The 23,466-nt window shown below is 46.0% G+C and overlaps 1 protein-coding gene across 2 annotated transcripts in view; it reads right to left on the bottom strand.

Annotated features, from left to right (window-relative positions):
• The window catches only part of LOC144762250 (exportin-5-like), a 1,106,737-nt gene that overhangs the window by 512,309 nt on the left and 570,962 nt on the right, over positions 1 to 23,466 (bottom strand). For both annotated transcript variants that reach the window (XM_078647393.1, XM_078647392.1), the window contains exons 16-17: positions 19,715 to 19,804; positions 18,461 to 18,660 (exon numbers count right to left, since the gene is read on the bottom strand). In XM_078647393.1, coding sequence (XP_078503519.1) covers positions 18,461 to 18,660; positions 19,715 to 19,804 — 290 coding nt within the window. The remainder of the gene's footprint in view (positions 1 to 18,460; positions 18,661 to 19,714; positions 19,805 to 23,466) is intronic.

Genomic DNA, 23,466 nt, shown 5'->3' on the forward strand with positions numbered 1-23,466 from the left:
CTTCCAGGTACTTACCAGATCGGGCAGCGACCATAATGCGCTGGCGCTCAGGTTTGAAGTGCAGGGGGTAGTACCGGGGGAGCAGGAGTGTACTGCGAACTTGGCCCCAGATCTAATAGCAGCCAGCAACAGGCGGCGAATTAGATGGCCCAAAATAGTGGGAAACTACGCTGATATCCAGAGATTGTACACTCTACTGGTTCCAAGTTTAGAACAAGTGGAAAAATTATTACCCGGGTTACTGTCCCCGGAAGGACACAGAGTATTGGCAGGTATCCACCAGGAGCTGGTCATGAACTTAGCTGAAGTCTTGAACCCTGTAGCGAAAATTAGGAATCCAAGGGGGATGCGCGCTTCATGGTTCAACGCTGAATGTAGGAGAGCTAAGGCAGAACTCCTAAAGTCCCTCAAAGAACGGGAAAGTCCTAGTAAGATCAAGATTAGGCGAGCAATATATAAAAATCTTATTCACAACGCCAAAATTGAATGGAACTTTGAGAACTGGTCAGATATGAGGAGCGCTCTTCAATGGAGGGACGCCCGCAAATTCTGACAAATTGTCCAATATGGGTCAGCTGAACCTACCAAAGCGGTCAAGGCTAATATTGCATCGTCCGTTTGGGAAGAACACTTCGCCTCTCTGTATAGAGCGGCTGATGTGGACCATATGGAAACCATGGAAGTCCCTGAGGGCACAGACCCTGCCTCGGATGCAGCACCTATGGGTATGTTTACATTGGGAGAGGTCAGCGCAGCAATCCTGGGTTTGTCAGCTGAAAAGGCCCCGGTGTTGGATAAACTCCCTGGGGACCTGTTTAAGCATGAGGTTGACATCTGGGCACCTTATCTCCAGGTGTTCTTTAACGCTATTCTTGGGGGTATGTCACCCCCCGCCACATGGCTGGGTGCTGAGATAGTCCCAATATTCAAGAAAGGGTGTCCATTGCTCCCAGCCAATTATAGGCCAATTAGTCTCCTGGATGTAACAAACTGTTCTCCCGTCTGGTCCTTGACCGCTTACTAGAATGGGTTGTAGATAATGAAATACTGAGCCCGTTCCAAGCCGGGTTTAGATCTGGGGTCTCTACAATCGACCAGGTCTTTCGTTTGGCACTCATTTTCTGGAAAACGGTACAGTTGGAGGGTGGCAGCCTCTACACTGTATTCGTGGACCTGAGAGCTGCGTTCGACCTTGTCCCGCGTAGTAACTTGTGGAGGGTCTTAGGCAAAATGGGGGTCCCGCCAAGTCTTTTGAAGGTGATAATTCGTCTTCACACAGACAATTACGCCCGGGTCAGGTGTGGCAGGTTTGGGGGCCTTTCTGGTAAATGTCCCGTTGGCAGGGGGGTAAGACAGGGCTGCGTGCTTGCACCAACCCTGTTTTGCCTCTACGTCAACGGGATAATCGACCATCTTAACAGGGTTGCAGATAGTGATGCTCCAAGGCTCGCTGGCAGCAGGGTGCCGGCGATCATGTATCGCAGACGACACCCTGCTGCTTTCTAAATCCCCAATGGGTATACAGCGTGTCCTCAACGGGTTCGTGGATTTTTGCAGCGAACATGGGTTGGAAATTGACACCGGAAAGACGAAGTATATGGTCTTCAATCCAACTCCCAAATCCCGATTGGTACCGTCCATTGGCACAGTCAAACTCGAAAGGGTTTGTACTTTCGAATATCTGGGGGTCACCTTGAATGAAAACCTAGCCTGGGGCCACCAACAAGAAAAAGCGTACCTCAAATTAGTGCAGTTTGTAGGTGGGATCTCAAAAATGATTGAGAAGAACAAGTCATCGATGAGACCTGTTGGCCCATCCTTAGAGATTTATAAGATCCAGGCAAAAGGTGCGGCAATGTACGGCAGCGAATTGTGGGGACATCTACCATGTAATGATCTGTTAAAGGTGGAGAACAAGTTGATCAGGAGGCTCTTGTTACTCCCCCTTAGCACTCCGTTAAACCCACTGAGGCTAGACCTAGGCTTGAGACCAATAGATGAAGAACTATCTCTGAGACCATTGATGTTCTGGCGCAGGATTTGGGCCACTCCAGAATTAGTTAGTTATAGGGAGGCCTTGCAAGAGATTCTTTCCCTCCCTAGAGCAGGCAGAATCCCCTGGCTTAAGTTTGTTAAATCGGGGCTGGAGAGTATTGGTTTACATACTGTATGGTCTAACCCTTTGGTCACCTGTCCAGTGCTGCCCAAGAAGCGAATGGCAAAAATCTATTATGAACATAAACTAGCGACACTTGTGCAAAATAAAAATATGGGGTCCTGCACCGAGTCTTTTCTGCTCTTTAAAGACTGCTTCTGTTTCGAACCAGTCCTAGACATTATCTACCCGCCCCTCATAAGGAAGCTTTATGTGCAGTGGAGGCACGGGTCACTACCGATTCGTGCCCTCACATGCAAGTGGAGTATGTCCACTGAGAGTAGCTGCCCTGGGTGCGGTGTGGATATGGAGACAGATATGCACATCCTCTTTTTCTGCCCAGCGTACAGCGGTGCAAGAAAGAAATGGATAGTACCACTGTGTAAAAATGTAGGCTTCTCTGAGTGTCTGGTGGTTTACAGGGTACTTAAAACTGACCTTGCTGAAAACATCGTGTTTGCTGTGGCAAAATACTTGGGCACTGTCTGGCATAGGAGGCGCTATTGTTTGAATGCAGCCCTTTGAAACTAGGCAGTAATCTACTAAGAATGTGCCCAACATGAGCATCTGATCGAATTAGTTTTATCCTTTTTAACTGTGGGAGTGTTTAATATTGTAAGACTACTTTTTTTTTTTAACACTGTATGACTGTATTGTTTTGTATCTTTTATGATGAACAATCATCGAAATAAAGATTTTGAAAATGAGAAGTCTTTGTAGTCATGAGATAGGTGACTCCTCCCTTGGACGATAGTGCACATGGGCATCGGCTTCATCCTTAGATTGTTTTTCGCCATGATGGGAAATGATGGAGTTTGTAGAAAGAAGAAAGGATGTCCATGTGTGTATATCTAATTAAGATAGAACTGGAACCGATACAAGCCCCGGGGAGGCGGGAGGGCGTGTAAGAATCTGTAGCTCTACATGCCAAGAACAGATGCATACTGGTAAGTAACATTTTCCGTTCGAGGCATATGAGCTGCAGATCTTACACTGTGCATAGATTGTACAGCAGTGTCTTCCCTTAGCGGTGGTCACCTGCATCTGTTGCAGTTGTTTGAAAGAGGGTTTTGAGGACAGCTTGGCCTACTGCAGCTTGTTGCTTAGCTTGCACATCAACACAATAGTGTTTAGTGAAGGTATGTGTTGTAGACCATGTTGCTGCCTTGCAAATGTCTTATAGGGGAATGTTCCCTACGAAAGCCATGGAGGCTCCTAGTTTGCGTGTGGAGCGCGCCCTAGGAGGAACTGTTAATGTACGTTTTGCTTTTTGATAGCATATTTGTATACATTTTACAATCCACCTTGCAATTCCAGCTTTAGAGATGGGGTTGCCTTTGTGTGGTGGAGAGAAAGCTACAAACAATTGCTTTGTTTTCCGAAAGGATTTGGTCCTATCTATATAATAGAGGAGAGCTCTTTTAACGTCTAGTGTGTGTAGAGCTCTTTTTGCTACAGAGTCTGGGTTTTGGAAAAAAAACGGTAACTCTACAGATTGGTTTAAATGAAACGGAGTAATGACTTTTGGAAGGAATTTGGGATTTGTCCTGAGAACCACTTTATTACAGTGCAATTGTAAAAATGGTTCTTGTATAGTGAAAGCTTGAATCTCACTTACGCTTCTAAGAGAGGTAATAGCTACTAGAAAAGCTGTTTTCCATGTGAGGAATTGCAGTTCACATTTGTGTAGAGGTTCAAAAGGTGGTCCCATGAGCCTTGTAAGAACAATGTTTAGGTTCCACACTGGAGAGGGTGGTAACCTGGGAGGAATGATTCTTTTTAATCCTTCCATAAATGCTTTAATAGCAGGCACTCTAAATAGAGGCAGATGTTGTCTATTATGTAAATATGCTGCAATTGCTGCCAGATGTAAGCGTGTATATGAATATGCCAAATTACATCTTTGTAAATGTAGACGGTAACAAATGATATTTTGGATGGAAGCATCCAGGGGATCAATTTGGTTATTGTTGCAGTAAATGGCAAATATTTTCCATTTAGCAGCATAGCAAGCTCTAGTAGTAGGTCTCCTGGCTTTTTTTAATGATATTCATACAGTCTGGTGGTAGGTTAAGATAACCAAACTCTAAGACCTCAGGAGCCAGATCGCCAGATTCAGTTGACTTGGGTCTGGATGTCTGATGTCTCCATGGTTCGGTGCTAGCAGGGATGGTGTCAGACATAGCTTTTGGTGTGGAACTAGGGATAGTTCTAGCAGTTGTATACCACGGTTGGCGTGCCCATGAGGGAGCTACTAACATCAGTTTGAACGACTGTTGTCGTAGCTTGCGCACTATTAGTGGTATTGGTGGTAGTGGCGGAAAAGCGTACGCAAATCTGCCTGACCAGTTCATCCATATCGCATTGCCCTTGGACAGCGGGCATGGAAACCTGGCAGCGAAGGTTGGGCATTTTGCGTTTTCGTGTGTGGCGAAGAGATCTATGTCTGGATGACCCCACTTGTGAAAGAATGGTTGATGAACTTGCGGATGTAGTTCCCATTCGTGAATCTGTTGTGTCTGTCGACTTAACAGATCTGCTATCTGATTGTGAACTCCTGGAAGGTGTTCTGCTAACAGATATATGTTTTGTGGAATGGCGCATCTCCAAATGTTCTGTGCAAGCTGGGACAGCTGTAGAGAGTGTCCCCCCCCTGTTTTTGTATATAGTACATAGCTGTCATATTGTTCGTCCGGATTAAGACAGCTTTGTTTTGTACTTGTACTTGGAATGTTGAGTGCTAAGAATATTGCTAGCAACTCTAGGTGATTGATATGGAACGATTTTTGTTGATTGGTCCATTGCCCCTGAGTTGTATGATGTAGAAGAGGGGCTCCCCATCCTGTGAGAGATGCGTCTGCTGTAAGTACTATTTGTGGAATAGGTTTGAGGAACGGCCGCCCTTTTGCCATGTTTTTGGTGTTCCACCACTGCAGAGAGGGATGTGTGTGGCTGTCTACCAACACCAGGTCTGTTAGTTGTCCTTGAGCCTGATTCCACTTGTCCTAGACATTCCTGTAACGGACGCCTTTGCAGTCTTGCATATGGTACAATGAAGATGCAAGATGCCATCATGCCTATTAGTCTCATGAACACTCTGGCTGGAAGAGAGTGTTGATGTTGGAACTTTGTGACTAAGGTTTGAATGCTCTGTATCCTTGCTGGACTGGGATACGCTAGAGCTGTAGACGTGTTTATTGTAGCCCCTAAACAGACCCCCCAGGATATAGTGGCATAGACTTGCAAATTTAGCTGCATAAAAATTGAAATTTAGCAGCATTATAGCGGCACTTTATTTTACTCATAATCATTCTTTTTCAGTCTTAAATCAATGGAAACTGTTTTATCAGAGTATTCCACTTTCAAATAGGCATGTTTAAAGCGTCTGAGAGTATTTGTTTTCCATCCTATCTGAAGATGTACCACACCCTTAGATTGATAAAAGAAAAACACACTTGCTTCATGTGTCTTGTTCGAAATGAAAAATGCAAAATTCTAGTCCAACAAGTAGATGTTTTTTAGACGACAACATGCAGTCATTACAAGCCAACAATTTATGGAACACCTCATTGTCAATTAGCAAATTTAAAACACATTAACAGAATGGGCAAATCCGTCTCCTTGCAAGACAAAGCAACTTTGACGAAGCTGGACCACGCCTGGCAAGTCATTGACACCTACAAGTCATTACGCCGCAGTCATATTTTGATAATAGAAATTAAAGTCTTATAAAGTGTTACATACAATAAGCTTTGTGCTACAATGGGTGAGACATGGGCATTCCAATGCAACCTCATATGGATTTTAAAGCAAAGCCTTATCTACTAGCAAAGATAGATGGGCTTTGTGCCAAAAATATAAACCTCTCAGGAAGGTGTACCATTGGAGAAGAGTTTTCTTTTCTCCAACTTTTCAATCTTTCGCTGTGTGCTGTAATGTAGGGCACACATACAACTTGGAAACGTCTTAAACTATGTCTAGGCATAGGATTTAGTATTGGAAGGTTTGCCTTACAGTCCAAAACCTATGGTAGACATCAAGCACACGCCTTTGCACTATTGTGCTGCATGGCAGGAGGCGGACTATATTGCATCAGAAAGAGAGAAACGGCACCATATCTTAATAGGTACAGCACTGTTCTGATCTCTCCTGTTGACATAAAGCAGTGCAGCAAGTTCAGTTCTTGCAATATCTGTAATCATTTTTCTGCCATATACATTTTAACAGCCAGGGAACTGTTTGTTTTTACACTGGTTGTATCCATGTATATTTTACTCACAGCCATGTTATTGTACATTTAAAGCAGCAGGAATTCTGCAGTTATTCTCAAGGCAGGAAGGTTACTCTGATCAAAACCATAAAAATCAACCCGTGTATTGAGCAGGGGAGATGCACTTCTTGTCGTTGCCGGGGACATGAAATGAAGCCTGTTAACACAGAGATCGTATTTTCACTGCCTAAGGCATTTGAACTTACAGTCGTTGTTTCTCTGCTCGCAGCCATATCGCTTCCTTTTCTTAACCACTGCATTTCCGACAGTCAGAGTACTTCGCCTCACACGCGCAGGTTATCTGCCATCTTTTCCCCCCAGGTGCACGCCTCCTTTCACACAACGTGGATCTCAAACATGGAAGTAGATAGAAATCTATTGTCTGTCCAGTCTTGGTCAACAGAGGGTGCAATTAGACAGGATGTCTCAACCTGTCAGACAAAAAAAAATACTAGTTTCATGCAGAGTGCAGCATTTTTGGGGACAAAAGTCCCATTTTGGTGATCACCTTAAAAGGGGCCTTGGCTGACCAACTGAAAACAACTAACTATAGATTATTATCGTATGAAATACCACAAAAAGTGGTATTTCATACGATAATAATCTATTCCAGACGCATTCCTTCAATTTCGCTGGCACTTTTGTAAAAATCGCGGCATTTTTACAAAAGTGGCGATTTCGCGGCAAATCACGAAATCCTGGAGGGTCTGCCTAAATATTGATGTACATGAGAGGGCTGTAGGTGCCACTTGATGTAGTTGATTGTGAACCCTAATTCGTGTAATGTTTGAATTGTCTAATGTGTGTGTTGGACACACTGATGAATGACTTGGCTTTTATGAGCCAATCGTCTAGATAAGGGAAGACATGTATCTGTTGTCTTCTGAGATGTGCTGCTACTACTGCTAGGCACTTTGTGAACACTCTTGGTGCAGTTGTTACCCCGAATGGAAGGACTTTGAATTGATAATGCTGTCCTTCCAGTACAAACCTTAGATACTTCCTGTGAGAAGGATGTATAGGAATGTGGAAGTAGGCGTGTTTTAAATCTAGTGTTGTAAGGAAGTCGCCTTGTTGCAGCAATAGGAGCACTTGTTGTAAAGTGATCATATGAAAATGATCTGAGTGTATATAGTGATTGAGGGGCCTGAGGTCGAGAATTGGTCTTAGTGTCCCATCCTTTTAGGGTATTAGAAAATACAGCGAGTAAATCCCTGTTCTTTGATGTTGTAGAGGTTTGATTATTGTTGTTACCTCAACCTTTTCCTTTGTTGTTGTTGCCTCTATAGCCTCCTCTAAAATATCCCTTACTGGAGGATGCCTGTGTATTGGATTTGAAGGAAGCTGTATTGTCTGCTCCAGTTTGTTTGGAGCCTCCTCTATAGAAGGAGTGACGAAAGGAGCCTCTAGCCTGTGTGGATTGCAAAGCTCCCATAGATTTGGCTGTATCTGTATCTTTTTTGATTTTCTCAAGTGCTGTGTCTACCTCTGGTCTAAACAATTGATGTTGGTTGAATGGCTGATTTAAGATGGTAGTTTGCACTTCCTGCTTAAATCCTGAAATGCGGAAATGCGTAGCCACGCATGACGTCTAAGTAGGACACTGGTGTTTACAGCTCTAGAAGCAGTGTCTGCTACATCAAGTGCACACTTGATTGAGGCATTAGAATTAATTTGCCTTCTTGTATAAGGTAGTTTGCCTGTGCCTTATATTGGTCAGGTAGATGTTGCATTAATTTTTCTAACTGATCATGCTATATGCCATGTATTAGTAGCTTGTGCAGCTATTCTTTTGCCTGAAACATCTATCACCTTAGATTCTTTATCAGGGGGTGGTGCTTCACCTGATGTTTGTGAGTTTGCTCTTTTTCTAGCATTTGAGACAACTAGGGAATCGAAGGGTAGCTGTCCATTAATGTAGGCTGGATCACCGGGAACAGGCCTGTACGTTTGCTCAATTCTAGGGTTTAGGATCCTAGCACGTACAGGATCTTTAAATACCTCTGGAGCATGTTTGATTACCCCTTTGATCATAGGAAGAATTTGAACAGACCTTTGTGATTGTTCAAACTTATCTAATAAACAATCTTCCTCTGCCTCATCTGAATGCATGGTGACCCCATGTTAAATGGCAGTCCTATTCAGTAAATGCCCCAAACCAATATTGTCTTCTGGGGGAGAAGGTTTTGATGGGTATGCCTGTGGGTCAGGAATATCTGGCACATCCTGTGGATTTGGGTACTCCCAATCTGGATCATAAACAGGGTAGGGAAAAGGCTCATCTGGGTGTACCCCTACCCCTATGCTATACTCATCATCATTTTGAGGTGTATGTGGGGAAGAATGAGGAGGAGAGGGCTCAGGAGACTTCGGAGGTGAATTGTGAGGAGGAACAGGAGATGAAGGATAAGGAAGTATAGGAGAAGAAGGGTGCATAGGAGATGTGGCAGAGTCCTTCTTCTTGACAGGCACTGCAGGTGTAGGTGCTGTGTCTAATTTTCTTTTCCTGTGTGGTGTAGTGGATACATGACCTGTCTTTGGGTCAATGTAGATCTTCTTTTGTAGAGGATCAGGTTGGAAAAGTTCTTCTCCTTGCGGAACCTTTGTCTGTGCCGATTTTTCCGGTTCCGGGCGTGGTTGCTGCTTGTCTTTAGCCTTAGGAGTTGTAATTGTGTCCTTTGGCGTAGACTTCGGCACTGAAGGTGTTGTTTTCGGAGTTGTAGGCTATTTCGAGGGCTTGAACGCATCGGAATCAGGCCTTGTAGGTTTCTGTACCGAAGATATTGGCTTCGGGGTGGAAGCTGGTCTCGTCTGCTTCGAGGAGTCAGACGCTGGCTTCATAGTATTTTCTTTAGAAGAAGTCGACGGTTTCGGAGCCGAGACTTCTTTCGGTTTCGGTGCCGAGGGAGCTGTCGGGATCGGCACGTGCGGTTTGCTCGGTAAGGAGCTACCGGGTGGCTTCAGTATTTTCTTCGGAGCCAGGCTCGATGGCGGGGCTTTCGAAGTGTGTTTTCGGTCGCGACTGGACCCCGGAGGCGGAGTGTTGACCGTTGCCTTCGATTTGGGTGGTGAGTATAGGACCGGGGCAGCAGTACTCATGCGCAGACCCGATGGTATGGAGTCATCTGAGTAGTCTGCCTCTGGGAACAAGCGGAACTTCTTCACCGAATATATCCACCGGTTCTGGGGCCGATCTCTGCATGTCGTGTCGAGGGCCCTCCGATCTCTAATGGTTTTCCTGGATCGAAAGGACGCACAGGCTGTGCAGCTGGATTTGTGGTGTTCTGGCGATAAGCACAGGTTACACACACTCATGATGGTCACTGTGTGGGAACTTTGCTCCACAGTTGGGGCATCTTTTGAATGGCGTCCTTTCCATGAGGTGTAGGCCTCACAGCGTGGATAGTCCCAACGGCCCGCATCGACAACCGGAATCGAGCTGATGGAGTCGAGACTATGTTTATCGATATCGAAAGTAGTTTGGTGAAGTTTGAATACGTTTTTTCGCGTCAAAGTACTTGAAAAGTAGATTTCGAACCGGAGCGGAACATTTTCATCCGAAACCCAATCTAAGGATGGAGCCGATGCCCATGCGCACTATCGTCCAAGGGAGGAGTCACTAATCTCGTGACTACAAATACTTCTTCCAAGACGACAATATGCAATCATCCGAGCCCAACACCAGGTGGCAATCTAATGCACAGTGTAAGATCTGCAGCTCATATGCCTCGAACATGCATATTCGCTGTAAAAATATGCATGTTAAAAAATGTGTGGTAAAGGCACGACGAGGTAAAAACCTTGTTGTAAAGGCGGTTTCCTGGCAGAAACTAGTCAGCAAGCAAACCGCAGTTAGAGGTATCCTGTGAAAACCTAAGGTGCCCTCGGGGAGTATGTATTGGTAAATCCAACACTGGAATCAGTGTGGGTTTATGAATACGAGATGTTTGATACTAAACACCCCTATTTTCATTTAAGTCATTACATAGCTGGGGAACTCATTTCCATCAGTGTCCAGCACATATATTAACATGGCTTACCTGATCACTTGCATTGGCAGTAATAGGACTGACCAGCACAGGGGCACACCTGCTCATGGACGCGTGCCCATACATGTAGTATTCAGCACACTCCCTTATGGCTTTTAGGTCTGCTGCAGGAATCATATACAAATGTGACATGCAGTGGTAGAGGACATGGCGCACAGGCATGCGTGGCATGTAGTGTTTTCACTTTTGTCTGCACCCAGCCACGCAGCCTGCAATGGCAGTCTTGAATGTGCTTGGTGAGAGGTCCCTTATACCCTGTGTGCCATGTCCACCAACACATATACTGAAATAGTGGAATGTGAAATGTTTGCCAAACCTGGAATAATACCCTAGGATGAAGGTCCCCAGGGGATGCATGGAACCACCCAAGGTGAGTAGCCAGAGACCCTAAGGCATCCTGGGGCAGAGTGGTTACACTGGTTCAGACATCCATAGGATTACACAGTGTAACATGTGGTTGCATTTTTTACGGTTCTAGGACCCTTCCCAAAGGAACCACTTGGATCAAGGAAGGTTAGAGAGTCACCCCACCTGTGGAAACCCACGAAACCCAGATAGCTACACCAGGAAGCCTCGGTGCATAGGAGTGAAGTAGTGTTGGAACCGCTTCTGGATGCCAATGGAGGATCATGGAAGATCAGCAGCTTGAGGACCAGGCCGGTGGAACCAGGATGTGGAATCCAGACGAGAAAAACCTAAAAGCAGAGGGGACAGAGTCCAAACCACCCGGACGTGATCAGGAGGAACGGGAGCACAATACCAGCCCTTGTCGGAGGTTCTTGATAAAGCACAGTGAGGATGAAGCGGCAGCTGTGGAGCCCAGGCGATGATGCAGGAGCACAGGAGCAGTCCAAGAGCTGTCTCACACTGACAGACGAGTGCAGGAAGGTCAGTGGCTGGCAACACCACCAACAAGCCTTGGCAAGCGAAAACAGCGGTTCGCGGGAGAAGATGCTGTGTTGAAGACCAGCAAGATCTGTGGTACAAACCCAGCAAGGTTAAGTCAGAGCCGGCCCTCAGCAAACAGAAGAGCCAGCAGGAATCGATGGAGCACCCTTGAGGACCATGAGGCGGCAGGCACAGGGAATCACAGGGAAGCCTCAGCAGCACTCAGGAGATGAAGGCCCATAATGCAGAGGATGCAGATAGAATGTCGTTCTTGGAGCTATGCAATGCTGGAGGCTGGGGCTTCTTGGAGCTTGAATATTTTGGTGAAGAGTCAAAAAGTCTTGGCAATGGCAAACATATGCAGTGCACAGAGAGGTAGTTCATTGCGGCTGGAGAGGAATTACAGTCACCCAAGTCACAGGGAAGACTGGTTAGGCCTCTATAAAACCACCACCTGTGTTGAAGAGCTGTATGATGCCGTGGGATAACAGGATCAGCAAACCGGTCCTCAACGCAAAGGTGCCTGCGAATGCAATGCAGGTAAGTGACTCCTACACTCCAAGGGAGATTCCTACTGGCTAGGATGCAGTCAGAGTCTATGGGGACTGGGAGGATGCATGGTCACGGAGTTGCAGAACTTGACAAAGCACAGGGACGAAGATGCAGCTGGAATCTTCGCACTGGGAGCAGTCTTGTTGTGGGTCCTGACGAGAAGAACAGCAAAGTTCCAGTGTCCACTAGCAGCAGAGTCTTTAAACAGTCTTCAGACAACAGGAAGTTGGATCTTAAAGTTGTTGTTGGGACGAATCCAGTCTTGCCAAGCGTCACGCAACAGGTGTGACACTCACGCATTTCAGTGCGGTGATCCGCATCACCGCACTGAAATGCATTGTCACACATTTTGCCACCACCTGCCAGGCGCGCCACCAGCGGCGCCTGTGCTCGGCTCTCTGCTGTTCGAGACAATCTGCTTGCTGAGCCCGAGTTCCTAACCGATCTGCTCTCAGCTCTGTGGAGTGGCTGAGAGCGCTAGAAGGATTAGTTACTTACCTGTGATCCTAGTTCTCTTCCAGGGGTATACTCATTAAAGTCATAAGCACTGAATTATCTCCGCCCATGAGCGGGAACCCGGAACACAAACAATATACATATATATGTGTAAATATATCAAAAAGTACATAGTACTAAACTAATTATACACATATACATGTATAATAACCATAATATGCAGCCTAACATATATACATAGGCTAATAAAGCCAAACTTACACACGTTCTGAAGCATGAAAATATGCTGTATATAAATGCAATAAACAGGCATGAGCCTAAAATGCATTTCATAACCATGAAAACCTTTTATTTTCATCAAAGAACCTGTTGTAAACAGTTATTAGCCTAAAAGGCTGCATATGAAAAAATGTCTGTGTACAGAAAATCAGACTGGCACCCTGCCTTTAAGGCCCCAGAGAATCTGCACACTTTGCCTTTAAGGCCTCCAGGAGAACTCTGTTCCCATCATGCACCACAGGTGACAGTTAGGTCAGTTCTTTTGTACGGTACAGTAAACTTTAGCAGGAATCTGCACTTAAAAACTTCATAATACATATTGAAAAAACCTCAATGCTACTGCTCGCCCGGGGAGGCGGGAGGGTGCTTATGACTTTAATGAGTATACCCCTGGAAGAGAACTAGGATTACAGGTAAGTAACTAATCCTTCTCTTCCAGGGGATACTCATTAATAGTCATAAGCACTGAATAGAGTAGCAAGCTCATACCCACCAGAAGCGGGCGAACAGATATATGCATAGCCACACTTTTAAACCATAGTGTTTAGCTAGAATTAGCAAACAAATTTCTGAGGGATGCTTGTCCCACTTGTGCATCAACCTGCGCATCAGAATCTAGACAGTAATGGCGTGTAAACTTATGCACTGAACGCCAAGTAGCTGCTTTACATATCTCTGACATAGCCACATTCCTAAGGAGAGCTGTGGTAGAAGCTTTCCCCCTCGTAGAATGCGCCCTAGGTCTACCTGATAAAGACTTGTGGGCTAGCTGATAAGCCAGTAGGATACATGACACTATCCATCTAGAAATGGATCTCTTGGACGCTGCCAAACCAGTATTCGTAGGACCATAGTTCACAAACAGACGGTCCGTGTGCCTCAAAGACTTTGTTTTATCTAAGTAAAATTTCAAAACCCTTTTCAGATCTAACGAATGTAGAGCCCGTTCAGCCGGACTCGAAGGGTTTGGAAAGAAAGTAGGCAATGTTATGGTTTGATTAATATGAAAATCCGACACCACCTTGGGCAGGAAAGCAGGATGAGTTCTGAGCACCACTCTGTTTCCATGAAAAATAGTGTACGGTTCATTGCAACACAGAGCCTGGATTTCGCTCACCCTACGAGCAGAAGTGATGGCCACCAGGAACGCTACATTCAAAGATAAGTGTTGTAACGACGCTTTATGTATGGGTTCAAAGTGGGGGACCCATTAACTTGGTCAACACCACATTAAGCTCCCAAGGTGGAGAAGGAGACCTGACTGGAGGATACACCTTCCTTAAACCTTCCAGAAAATCCTTCACCACAGGCATCCGAAAGAAAGATATCTGTCTTGGCGATTTTCTATAAGTAGTTATTGCAGCAAGATGGACTTTGATGGAACTAAACTGCAAACCAGATTCAGCAAGGTAAAGTAGATAAGGTAAGATCACCTGTTCTTGACCATGAATAGGGTCATGACCCTTACTCTGACACCAAAGGTAAAAGCGTTTCCACTTAAATCCGTAGGATTGTCTTGTAGAAGGTCGCTTTGCCTCCTTAAGGATGTTCATACACTCCGGATTCAGCTGCAAGTGCCCGTACTGGATGACTTCAGGAGCCATGCTGCCAAGCGCAGGGAGGGCAGATTGGGATGAAACACTCGCCCCTCCTGTTTGGACAGAAGATCCGGCCGACAAGGCAATCTCCTGAGTGGCACTTCTGACAACTGGAGGAGATCTGGGAACCACCACTGGCGTGGCCACTCTGGGCAAATCAGTATCATTCTGGAGTCGGTCCTGTACATCCGGTTGATCACTGCCGGTATCAACGGTGTCAGTGGAAAGCCGTACAGCAAGTTTTGACACCAGTCTATCAGAAGGGCATTCCCTTGAGACCCTTTCTGGGAGAACCTGGACGCGAAGACGGGGCATTTTGTGTTTGCCGCGTCTGCGAACAGATCGATGTCTGGTGTTCCCCCAAGCCTGGAAAATGCTTTGCGCGACGTCCTCGTTGAGAAGCCAGTTGTGCGCTTCGACGAAGTCTGTGCTGAGGTCGTCCGCCTGTGAGTTGAGACTTCCTGGCAGGTGAACCGCTGTTATTGACAGGTCTCGTGCTAGCAACCAATGCCAAATGGTCTGGGCTTCTATGGACAGAGTCCTGGAACCCCCCTGCTTGTTTAAGTAATACATTGTAGATGTATTGTCTGTTTGCACTAGGAGGGACCGAGTCTGTAGAGATGGAGCCAGGGACTTAAGAGCAAGATGGACCGCTCCGAGTTCGAGTAGATTGATGTGATATCCTTTCTCGAAGTCTGACCATAGCCCTTGTACCTGCAGAGGGCCCATATGCGCCCCCAACCTTGGAGAGAGGCGTCTGTGATCAGAGTCTGCGTTGGTGGGGCCTGATGAAAAGGAACTCCCTTCATCAAGTGTGTCTTCTTCATCCACCACCGGATGGAATCTCTTGCAGACTGTTGGAGATGAATTCGATCCTCCCAGCATCCCGTCCTCTGCTTCCACTGATCTTCCAGACACTGTTGTAGAGGACGCATATGCAAACGTGCGTTTGGAACGATGAAGATGCACGATGCCATGGACCCCAGGAGAGAGGACACTTGCCGAACTGTCGGACGTGCAGACTGAAGGAGAAGAATACACTTCGGCTTGATGGATAACCACCTCTCCTCCGAAGGACACACGTTTTCTATTTCCGTGTCCAGTTGAGCACCCAGGTAGTGGATCTTCTGAGTGGGGTTCATTATGGACTTCTTGTAATTGACTTGAAGACCCAACTTGCACATGAGTTGGAGGCATATCGATAGATGTTCTTCCAGTAGAGATGGGGATGAACTCTTCAGAAGCCAGTCGTCTAAGTACGGATATATGAAAATCCGTCTCTTTCGAAGACAAGCCGCAACTACCGCCATACATTTGGAAAATGTTCTGGGAGCTGATCTCAGGCCGAATGGGAGTACTGCGTTCTGATAGTGATGAGCAGCTACTTGAAACCTGAGAAACTTGCGATGTTTTCTGGATACCGGAATATGAAAATTAGCATCCTTCAGATCGATGGAGCACATCTAATCCCCCTGATGTAACTGGGGGAAGATCTGATGAAGAGCCAGCATTCGAAACCTCTCCTTTCGAATGAATTTGTTCAACCGTCTCAAATCAAGAATGGGTCTGAACTCCGTAGCTGGACCTTTTTTCTTTACGAGAAAAAATCAAGAGTATAGGCCTTGACATATCTGCTGAGATGGTACTAGTTCTATGGCCTTCTTCAGAAGGATGTTCGCTTCCTGTTGTAAACGCTTTACATTCCACTGTAACATCTTTAGAGGACGCATGACAGGAGTTGGCTTCTTGAATCTCAAAAGGTACCCGTTCTGAATGATACCCAGCACCCATCTGTCCTTTGTAATCTGTTTCCACTCGTCCAGAAAACACACAATACTTCCTCCAACCGGAGTGGCACACGGTTATGGAGGAAGCCTCCGTTCATTGTTTTTTGGGCTGTTTGGTAGCGGATGACTACTGCCTATTTCCATTGCCTCTGCCTCGCCCAGGTCGCCGCTGTTGGAATTGCGACCTCAGCTGATTCTGGCCTTGGTTTTGCGAGGACCAATTTGTCTGTTGGCTCCTCTGCTGGAAAGATCTCTAGTCAAAGGGACGAAAATTACCCCGACGTTTAAATTCTTTCTTCTTTTCAAGACCTACGGCCTTAAGAGTGTCCAACTCCACTTTCATCTTGGACATATCATCAGCGTGAGATCCAAACAGAGTCGAACCATTAAACGGTAAATTCACTATTTTCCTCTGGGCCTCAGGCTTTAGCCCAGTAAGGCGAAGACAAGCTGAACGCCTAGCACAAACACCATGTGCATAGCCATGCGCTGACAGTTCCGCCGAATCCGCAGCCGCGCTAATGCTCTGGTTAGCCACCAGTCCGCCTTCTTCCACAATTTCCAGGAAATCGCTTTGATCTTCCTTAGGGAGTTTATCCGCAAAACGAGCCACTGAGTCCCAGAGCAGACGATCATAGCGGCCCAGTAAGGATGCCGCACTGGCCACTCTCATGACCGACCCAGAGGTGTTATACATTCTTCGCCCCAAGGAATCCATACTCTTGCTATCCTTTTCAGGTGGAGCAGAAGAGGTAGATGCAGCAGAATGCGCTTTTCTGACCGCCACCACAATAAGTGAGTCTGGAGGTGGATCAGAGCGCAAAAATAGTGGATCTTCTTCTGGAGCCTTGTACTTTTTTGCAATCCTAGAAGGACCTGAACCCACCGTGGCCGGAGTCAAAAATGTTCTCATTGCTGGTTCTATCAAACCGGGCACTAACGGCAGAAGAGGCCTGCCAGTCGTCTTGTGATGCAGGGTTTCAAAGATGACTGACGTTGCCACTGGGGGAACTGCCATCTTGATGTTGAACTTATTCGCCCCACGACATAACACATCATTAAATGTGCTCAAATCATCTACAGGAGACACTCTGGAAGGCGGAGTAGATGATATAGTGGGAGAATAGTCTCTATATGAAGACCTTGAAGAAGACGAAGATGACGTAGAAGATGGTGAAGGGGTTCTACGCCGTCTCTGAGGAGTTGCCGATCGCTGCCTCCTACGCTCCCTTGAACGAGATCTCTCTCTCACTAGGGATTTCGAGCGTGATCTTCTATGCAGCTCCGTCTGAGGGACCGGAGCCCTCATCCCGATCAGTCCTGCATCTGGACGCATCTTCTAATGTCTCAGGCTTTCCAACCACCTCGGTGACATGTTAAGAGGCCGTTCTGCACGCTCAGGTGAAGCCTCAGGTGAAACCTGCACAATATGCAGCCCTGCCGAAGACTTGGAGGCTCTGGAGACTACACTGTGCTCAGAGTTCAATGAGCCAGATGGAGTCCGTTGTCTGGGCACCAATTGTCTGTCATCTGACACCTGCCCTGAGGTTGAGCCAGAATGCGCCACCACAGAGGAGTCCTGATGCACTGTCTCTTGACGCCGTGCTTTCTGAAAGCAAGGCTAATGTGCTGCTTAGCTAAATACATCTAAGGTCCCAAAGGCGAGACAGATTGCATTGCAAAGGCTTGTTTGTTTTAGGTCAGCAGCAAACATGATTTGATTTTTAGCCACAGCAAATACACAGATTTGAGATTTCCACAGACATCCAAAAATACTGCTGGAATTTCACAATAGACAGTCTGACAAAACATTTATATGATCTTAAAGACAGGAGTGACATCCTAACTCTCAAATATGAAAGTAGGTGACAATGACTTAATTCCAGTTATAGTGTGTAGGGAGACTTCACCATCAGAGAAGTGCTGCATAAAGCACCCATGTAAGGCTCTTTCAACGATAATGCTTCAAATGTTCATAATGTATAGACTACATTAGTATATCCAATTTTTAAAGAACATGGGAATGGGCATAACATGGGAATTGGCCTGAGCGTGCCGTTCCTCTACATTTGCTTCTCCTTACTCTCCTAATACCCTGATCATGGATAAAACCTCAATAGAACATATGAACCAGAAACATCAAATGGGGAGAGGAGTTGGCCTAACGGCTAGGGCGCTCGACCTCGGACCTGGGGATCTGGGTTCGAGTCTCGGTAACGACGCCAAAACACCTCCTGTGATTCTGGGCAAATCACTTAATCTCCCTGTGCCTAAAATGAATGCGTGTCCTCATGTAACGTAACTGGTGCTATGTAAAGCGCTCTGATACCTGATTCAGTTCGGGTCTAGTTCGCGCTATATAAAACTGCAACAAAAAAAAAATCAATAAATTAGGGTATATATGCCATAAAAGATAAACCTCATACTTAGTCATTCCATCTGACAGCCAGATTGCGACTACTGGTGAAATGAGCTCTTCCAAGAATTCTCTCTGTGCGTCATGATCCTTCAACTCGTTGCTAACGGAGATCAATGCTTCCATTAAGGTGCTTTTTTCCATCGGTGTTAGCATCAGCTCATTCCCCAGCATTTGCTTTACCTGGTTAAAGAGAATCTCAAGATTCGGCTGAAAAGAAGAGACAAAAAGTCAGAATTTGAACCATAAAGGGCCTAGCAGAACCACAATTTACCCTTCTGGCTGGTAGTTCAACTGCAATAGCTTAGATCATGCCTCAATTGGGAGGTCATACCAGAGTGGCTCAATTTCCAGCATTGAAATAAACCCTTTTACTTATATGAAATTGTGTATTTGCCGGATTAAATAATACGACTGTTTATTCAATCAAAGTGTATTTTGGCAACTGTGAACTACTAAAAGGATTATGTGTGTTAATTGCTGATTATTGCGTTTAATCTCCAGCAGTCACAGGTTCCAGTATCACTGGGCCTAGACATTTATACCTAAAATGTGGCTAATGCAACTAGGAAGAGTGTTCCAAGGTACCACATAAAGGCAGAGGAATTCTGTGTTTCTGAACATTAAAGAAAATCATACAACAGAGAAGATGCATTACTGGAGGAGTCTAGTCAAAGGGTTAAAGCATTCCAATAGCTACCAGATAATGCACATATAAATGACCTTATTAACAAAAAAAAGTCTGAGAACAGAGTAAATAGTCAATACATTTGTTTTGAAGAAAAGCTTAAAAATGTTAGTCATTAGTTCTTCTTAACCATGTTAAGGCTCATTAAAAGTATTGCACAATTCTGGATGCTAACTGCACACCAGAAAAACATAAATACTGTGATGCATGACATTTACCGGGTCAGCAATCAAGCGTATCATTCTGTTTTTTTCCTTCTCAGAAGGAGACATAGCATATGCTACTGGGCATTCACGCCCAATTACAGCATGATTCACCTCTTCTTAAGCCATTTTCCATTTCACATGGTACCAGAATGTCCTAAGGTACAGAAACAAGTTCTAACAGAACGCAGTTTAGATGCAGATTCTGCTAGAAATTAATCTGTTACAATCACGGGTTGCAACGCACTTGTAATAAAGCTCTTAGTGTTAAAGGTTCCTCCCTGGATTTTCTCTTTAATAGACAGTATTGTGCTAGGTCCACTGTAATGCCTGCTACAGACTTTGCACTAAAATCATTTTTAAGCTAACTCACCAAGACAAGCTCCGAATTGGCCTGACACAATTCTTTAATGCAAGAGCAGGCATGTCTTCTTGCATTTTTTACTGCTTTCGGTCTGGCGCCCTGTGAATTGAATCACATAATAAATAGGCATTAATCAAACAGCTTGTAAACCACATTAAGTAGATCAGCATTTCAGAATAGAATATTAATTATAAGCAATGCAAGGGCAAAGATGTATGTTCAAGTACACAACAGAGTATGTCGAACAGCTCTCTGAACATATATGTGTGGTATTGAGGTTATAGACTACTTTAACAGTATTTCGCTAGATGTGCATTCAAATTACACAGCCTAAAAAGCATAATAAAAGATGCATTACCAATTATTACCGTATAATAATGTAGCTTTATTATGCAAGATTGGCTAAATCTGCATAATAACGACCTCCTTAGTCCCATAAACCTATATTTAGGAAGCTGGATCATTATGTGATACACCAATAACAGGGTATATTGTGTAAAGAGCTCAGATATACCCCAAAAGTGTACAGGGCTCAATGTAAACCACAAGTGCTCTATTTGTGGTCGAGCATCATTAGGCATAACAGAGAAGGGTAAGAGATTTGAGAGACACACAGACACACAGACAGACAGACAGACACGACCAACACCAATTTTATAAAAAAAATAAACTTCTTTCTAGATTTATTCTTAAGACCAAGATGTATGTTCAAAGGTAAGTAGGTTTTTCAAGTGAAATACTGTTCACTTTAAAAAGTCACCTAGACACCTAGTGTAATTTCAGGAATGTTAACATATGGGATAAAAACAAGAATGCAGCTTTAAAAAGGTAAGATTGAGGAAAATCAGAAAAATGGTCAGGCGATTTAGTCGATGTTTCTTAAGTAATTTTGCCCGGCGTTAAACGCCTCTAATACCATACGAAGTTTATCAAATAAAGAGGCAGGCGCTGGAGACAGGAAACAAGTTTTATTCCGACGGAGCAGAACACATCAGATCGGACAACAAGGTATCGTCTCGAGGTGCTCTCTAGCAGCCTCTCTGAGGCCTGGCCTTTTATACACTGGTTTACGATATGTGACGCTCTTTATTACAATAAAGACATTGTGAAGTAATGGAAAAAAGACATCCCCGGTACCCCCCAGTTCCGGCTCATTCCAACACGTGGCTACAGTAGAGGTCCTCACCCCCCCATACAATAGGAGGGGGCTATCACGCAGCTGAGTGTTCCGCCGATTCCTTTGGAATGTGTGCGCCTGATCGAATCTCAGGGGGTGGGGAGGTCATGATCAATAGTAGCTCCTTTGAAGAGGGGCGAGTGCATACAGTAGTGGGCAATAAACTGTATCCTCAGGCTAAGGGATGACCAGCGGTCCGTGCAGACAATCGGGCTCAGAAGAAGGGGTCATCAAAGGAGAGATATTCATGAAAGGAAGGATCGGTGTGGACAATCGAGCGTAGAGGAAGGGTTTATCAAAAGAGGGGTATTCATGGAAGGAAAGGAGGTGTTGGTCAGGCGCGGGGTGTGATTCCCAGAGACAGTCATGCGGAAGGGGGGGTTCATGACTTGTGCATGTGAGAGCGGGGGCAGCCAGGGTGCATGGGGGATGCTTGCAGGGTCAGGGAAGTGCGCTGATGATCGATCGTGAACAGGGAGACCATGGTACCTAAAATGGCTGTCGTGTATGTTCATACGTGAGTCTGAGGAATGGGCAAGATGGCGCAGATGATGTTCAGTTCACAAACTAAAATTCCACAGTCCTCCCTTTTAACATGTCTCGCCAGCTTGTCAATTCGGATCTATCCCCATAAGACCACGTATTTCTATCTCATAGAGGGGACTCATGTGCTCAGTTCTAAAGTCCAAAGTCTTAGGGCACATACAGTTAGAAATGAGTGAACACAAAGGTGGCAAACATTGAATACCTAAGCAACACCCACCCAGTACCACGACTGGTATCAGTATAAATGTAAACAACCTCCATCCCCAGTCCTTCAAAGTGTCCCAAAACCAGCTTCCAAGCGACCATCCTTCTTGCTCCTGGTGAACCTCTGAGGATAGTCTGTGGAGGTGTTCGATTGCTTTGTAGACTGAAGGCGAGTTATCTGGCACGTAGGTGCAACAGCTGGAGCCGATGATGCGGCATGCTCCTCCACGGTCGGCCAGAACCACATCTAGAACAAGGCGGTTTTGAAGAGCCACCAGGCGGACTGCCTGAAGCTCAGCCGTGTTGTTAGCGAGGATGCCAGCCGTGATGTTAATGGTTGTTTCTACTGCCTGAGTCAGGTGTCGGATAGCGCGGCTATTTGCCATTGGGCCCCACAGAGGAACAAGCCCCTTCACCGCATCCAGGAACTGTGCTCCGGTGGAGTCGGCTTGTCCAATGTCTCCGGCGCGCTTTTGCCGGTGATGGTAGGCTGGGGCCACATACGTGGGGGGAAGAATGAAGGCGATGTAGCACGTACCCCTCCAACCTTTCGGGAGCCAAGTGTAAGCTTTGATGCCACAAACAAAGTACATATTCGGAGAAGCAACAAAGGAGGGGGGATCAACTGAGACCAATGTTCGGGTGATGTGGCAGGAACTGTGACCCACCAGCTGTGTTCCCTGGCCTTCGAGGCACACGAGACCTGTGACATTAATGACAGACAGGGCCACAGTCAGAGTGGCAGCCGTTCGCTTCCGCAGGTAGGAGAAGGTGGGTCTAGCTGGATTGTGGAGCACTTGCATTTCAACTCGTTCTTTGGCAGGGATGTTCATATGGAAGGCGGAACCTGAGGTCACAGGACAAAAGGGGGCAGACGTCCTTCCTGTTTTGTTCAGCCAGAACCCATAGTAGAAGTGTGACACTGTTTGACCAGAAGCGGCGTTGTCCTTGTGGCTTTCCTGCAAGAGGATCAACCAGGCGAGGCAGGAGCCGTGAACTGAGAAAGGAGAAGGGATGAAGGGGATGGAGTGTCCAGTGGCATGCGAGAGCAACCCGCAGACCCAGCAGTTCGTGGCATTTGCAGCAAGGTTGTGCTGGTGCAATAATTGCACGAAGGAATTGTTCCAGAACTCCTTACGCCTTTCTCGGAGCTGAGGCGAAAGGGAGATCAGGTGATGCTCTTTCATGGTGGTTGGCTGTGCAGTGGTCGGCAATATCTGATGAGCGGGTGTGCTTTCCTCCAAGATCCAGAAGGAAGTCATGAGGAGGAGGCAAAGGAGGAAGAGAATGAAGAAGGCGATTGTCTTTGATTTGTGCAAATTGTCAGCCTTTGGGTTCCTGTAGTGGGTATTTCCGGTTGCTTCCATCATCTTCTTATCTGGCGCTTCCATCATCTTCTTATCTGGCGCTGCCATCATCTTCAAGGTGCTCGGTAATGGGCAGAACCACAGACTTTGTTTAGCTTCTCTCCGGGTAACCCTTGGTTGTTTTAGGCCACCGTTCTGAGATTTTAACTTAGTCCGTGGTCTACTTAGCCGAAGCTCCCTCCTTTTTGACGCAGGAAATACCCTTTCCGGGATGGCACAGTGGGATCAGAGAATTTTGCAAGTTCAAGTGCCTCGGTATCAGGATAGCAGTTCAGTGATGGCCGGTCTTTGTTCAGGAGCTCTTCTTGGGTGTCGACGTTTTCTGTCGTGGCCAGGGTCGAGGAGACCTTCTTGCAGTGGTGGGCGTGCAGCCAGTGCCTTCTCCCCTCTACTCGAAGAGCCGTCCGAGTGGTGATCAGTACTTGCCAGGGGCCCGTCCACCGGGGTTCCAGACTCTTTGCCCGTTG

This window comes from Lissotriton helveticus, chromosome 6 (genome assembly GCF_964261635.1).
Source record: "Lissotriton helveticus chromosome 6, aLisHel1.1, whole genome shotgun sequence".
Lineage (NCBI taxonomy): Eukaryota > Metazoa > Chordata > Amphibia > Caudata > Salamandridae > Lissotriton > Lissotriton helveticus.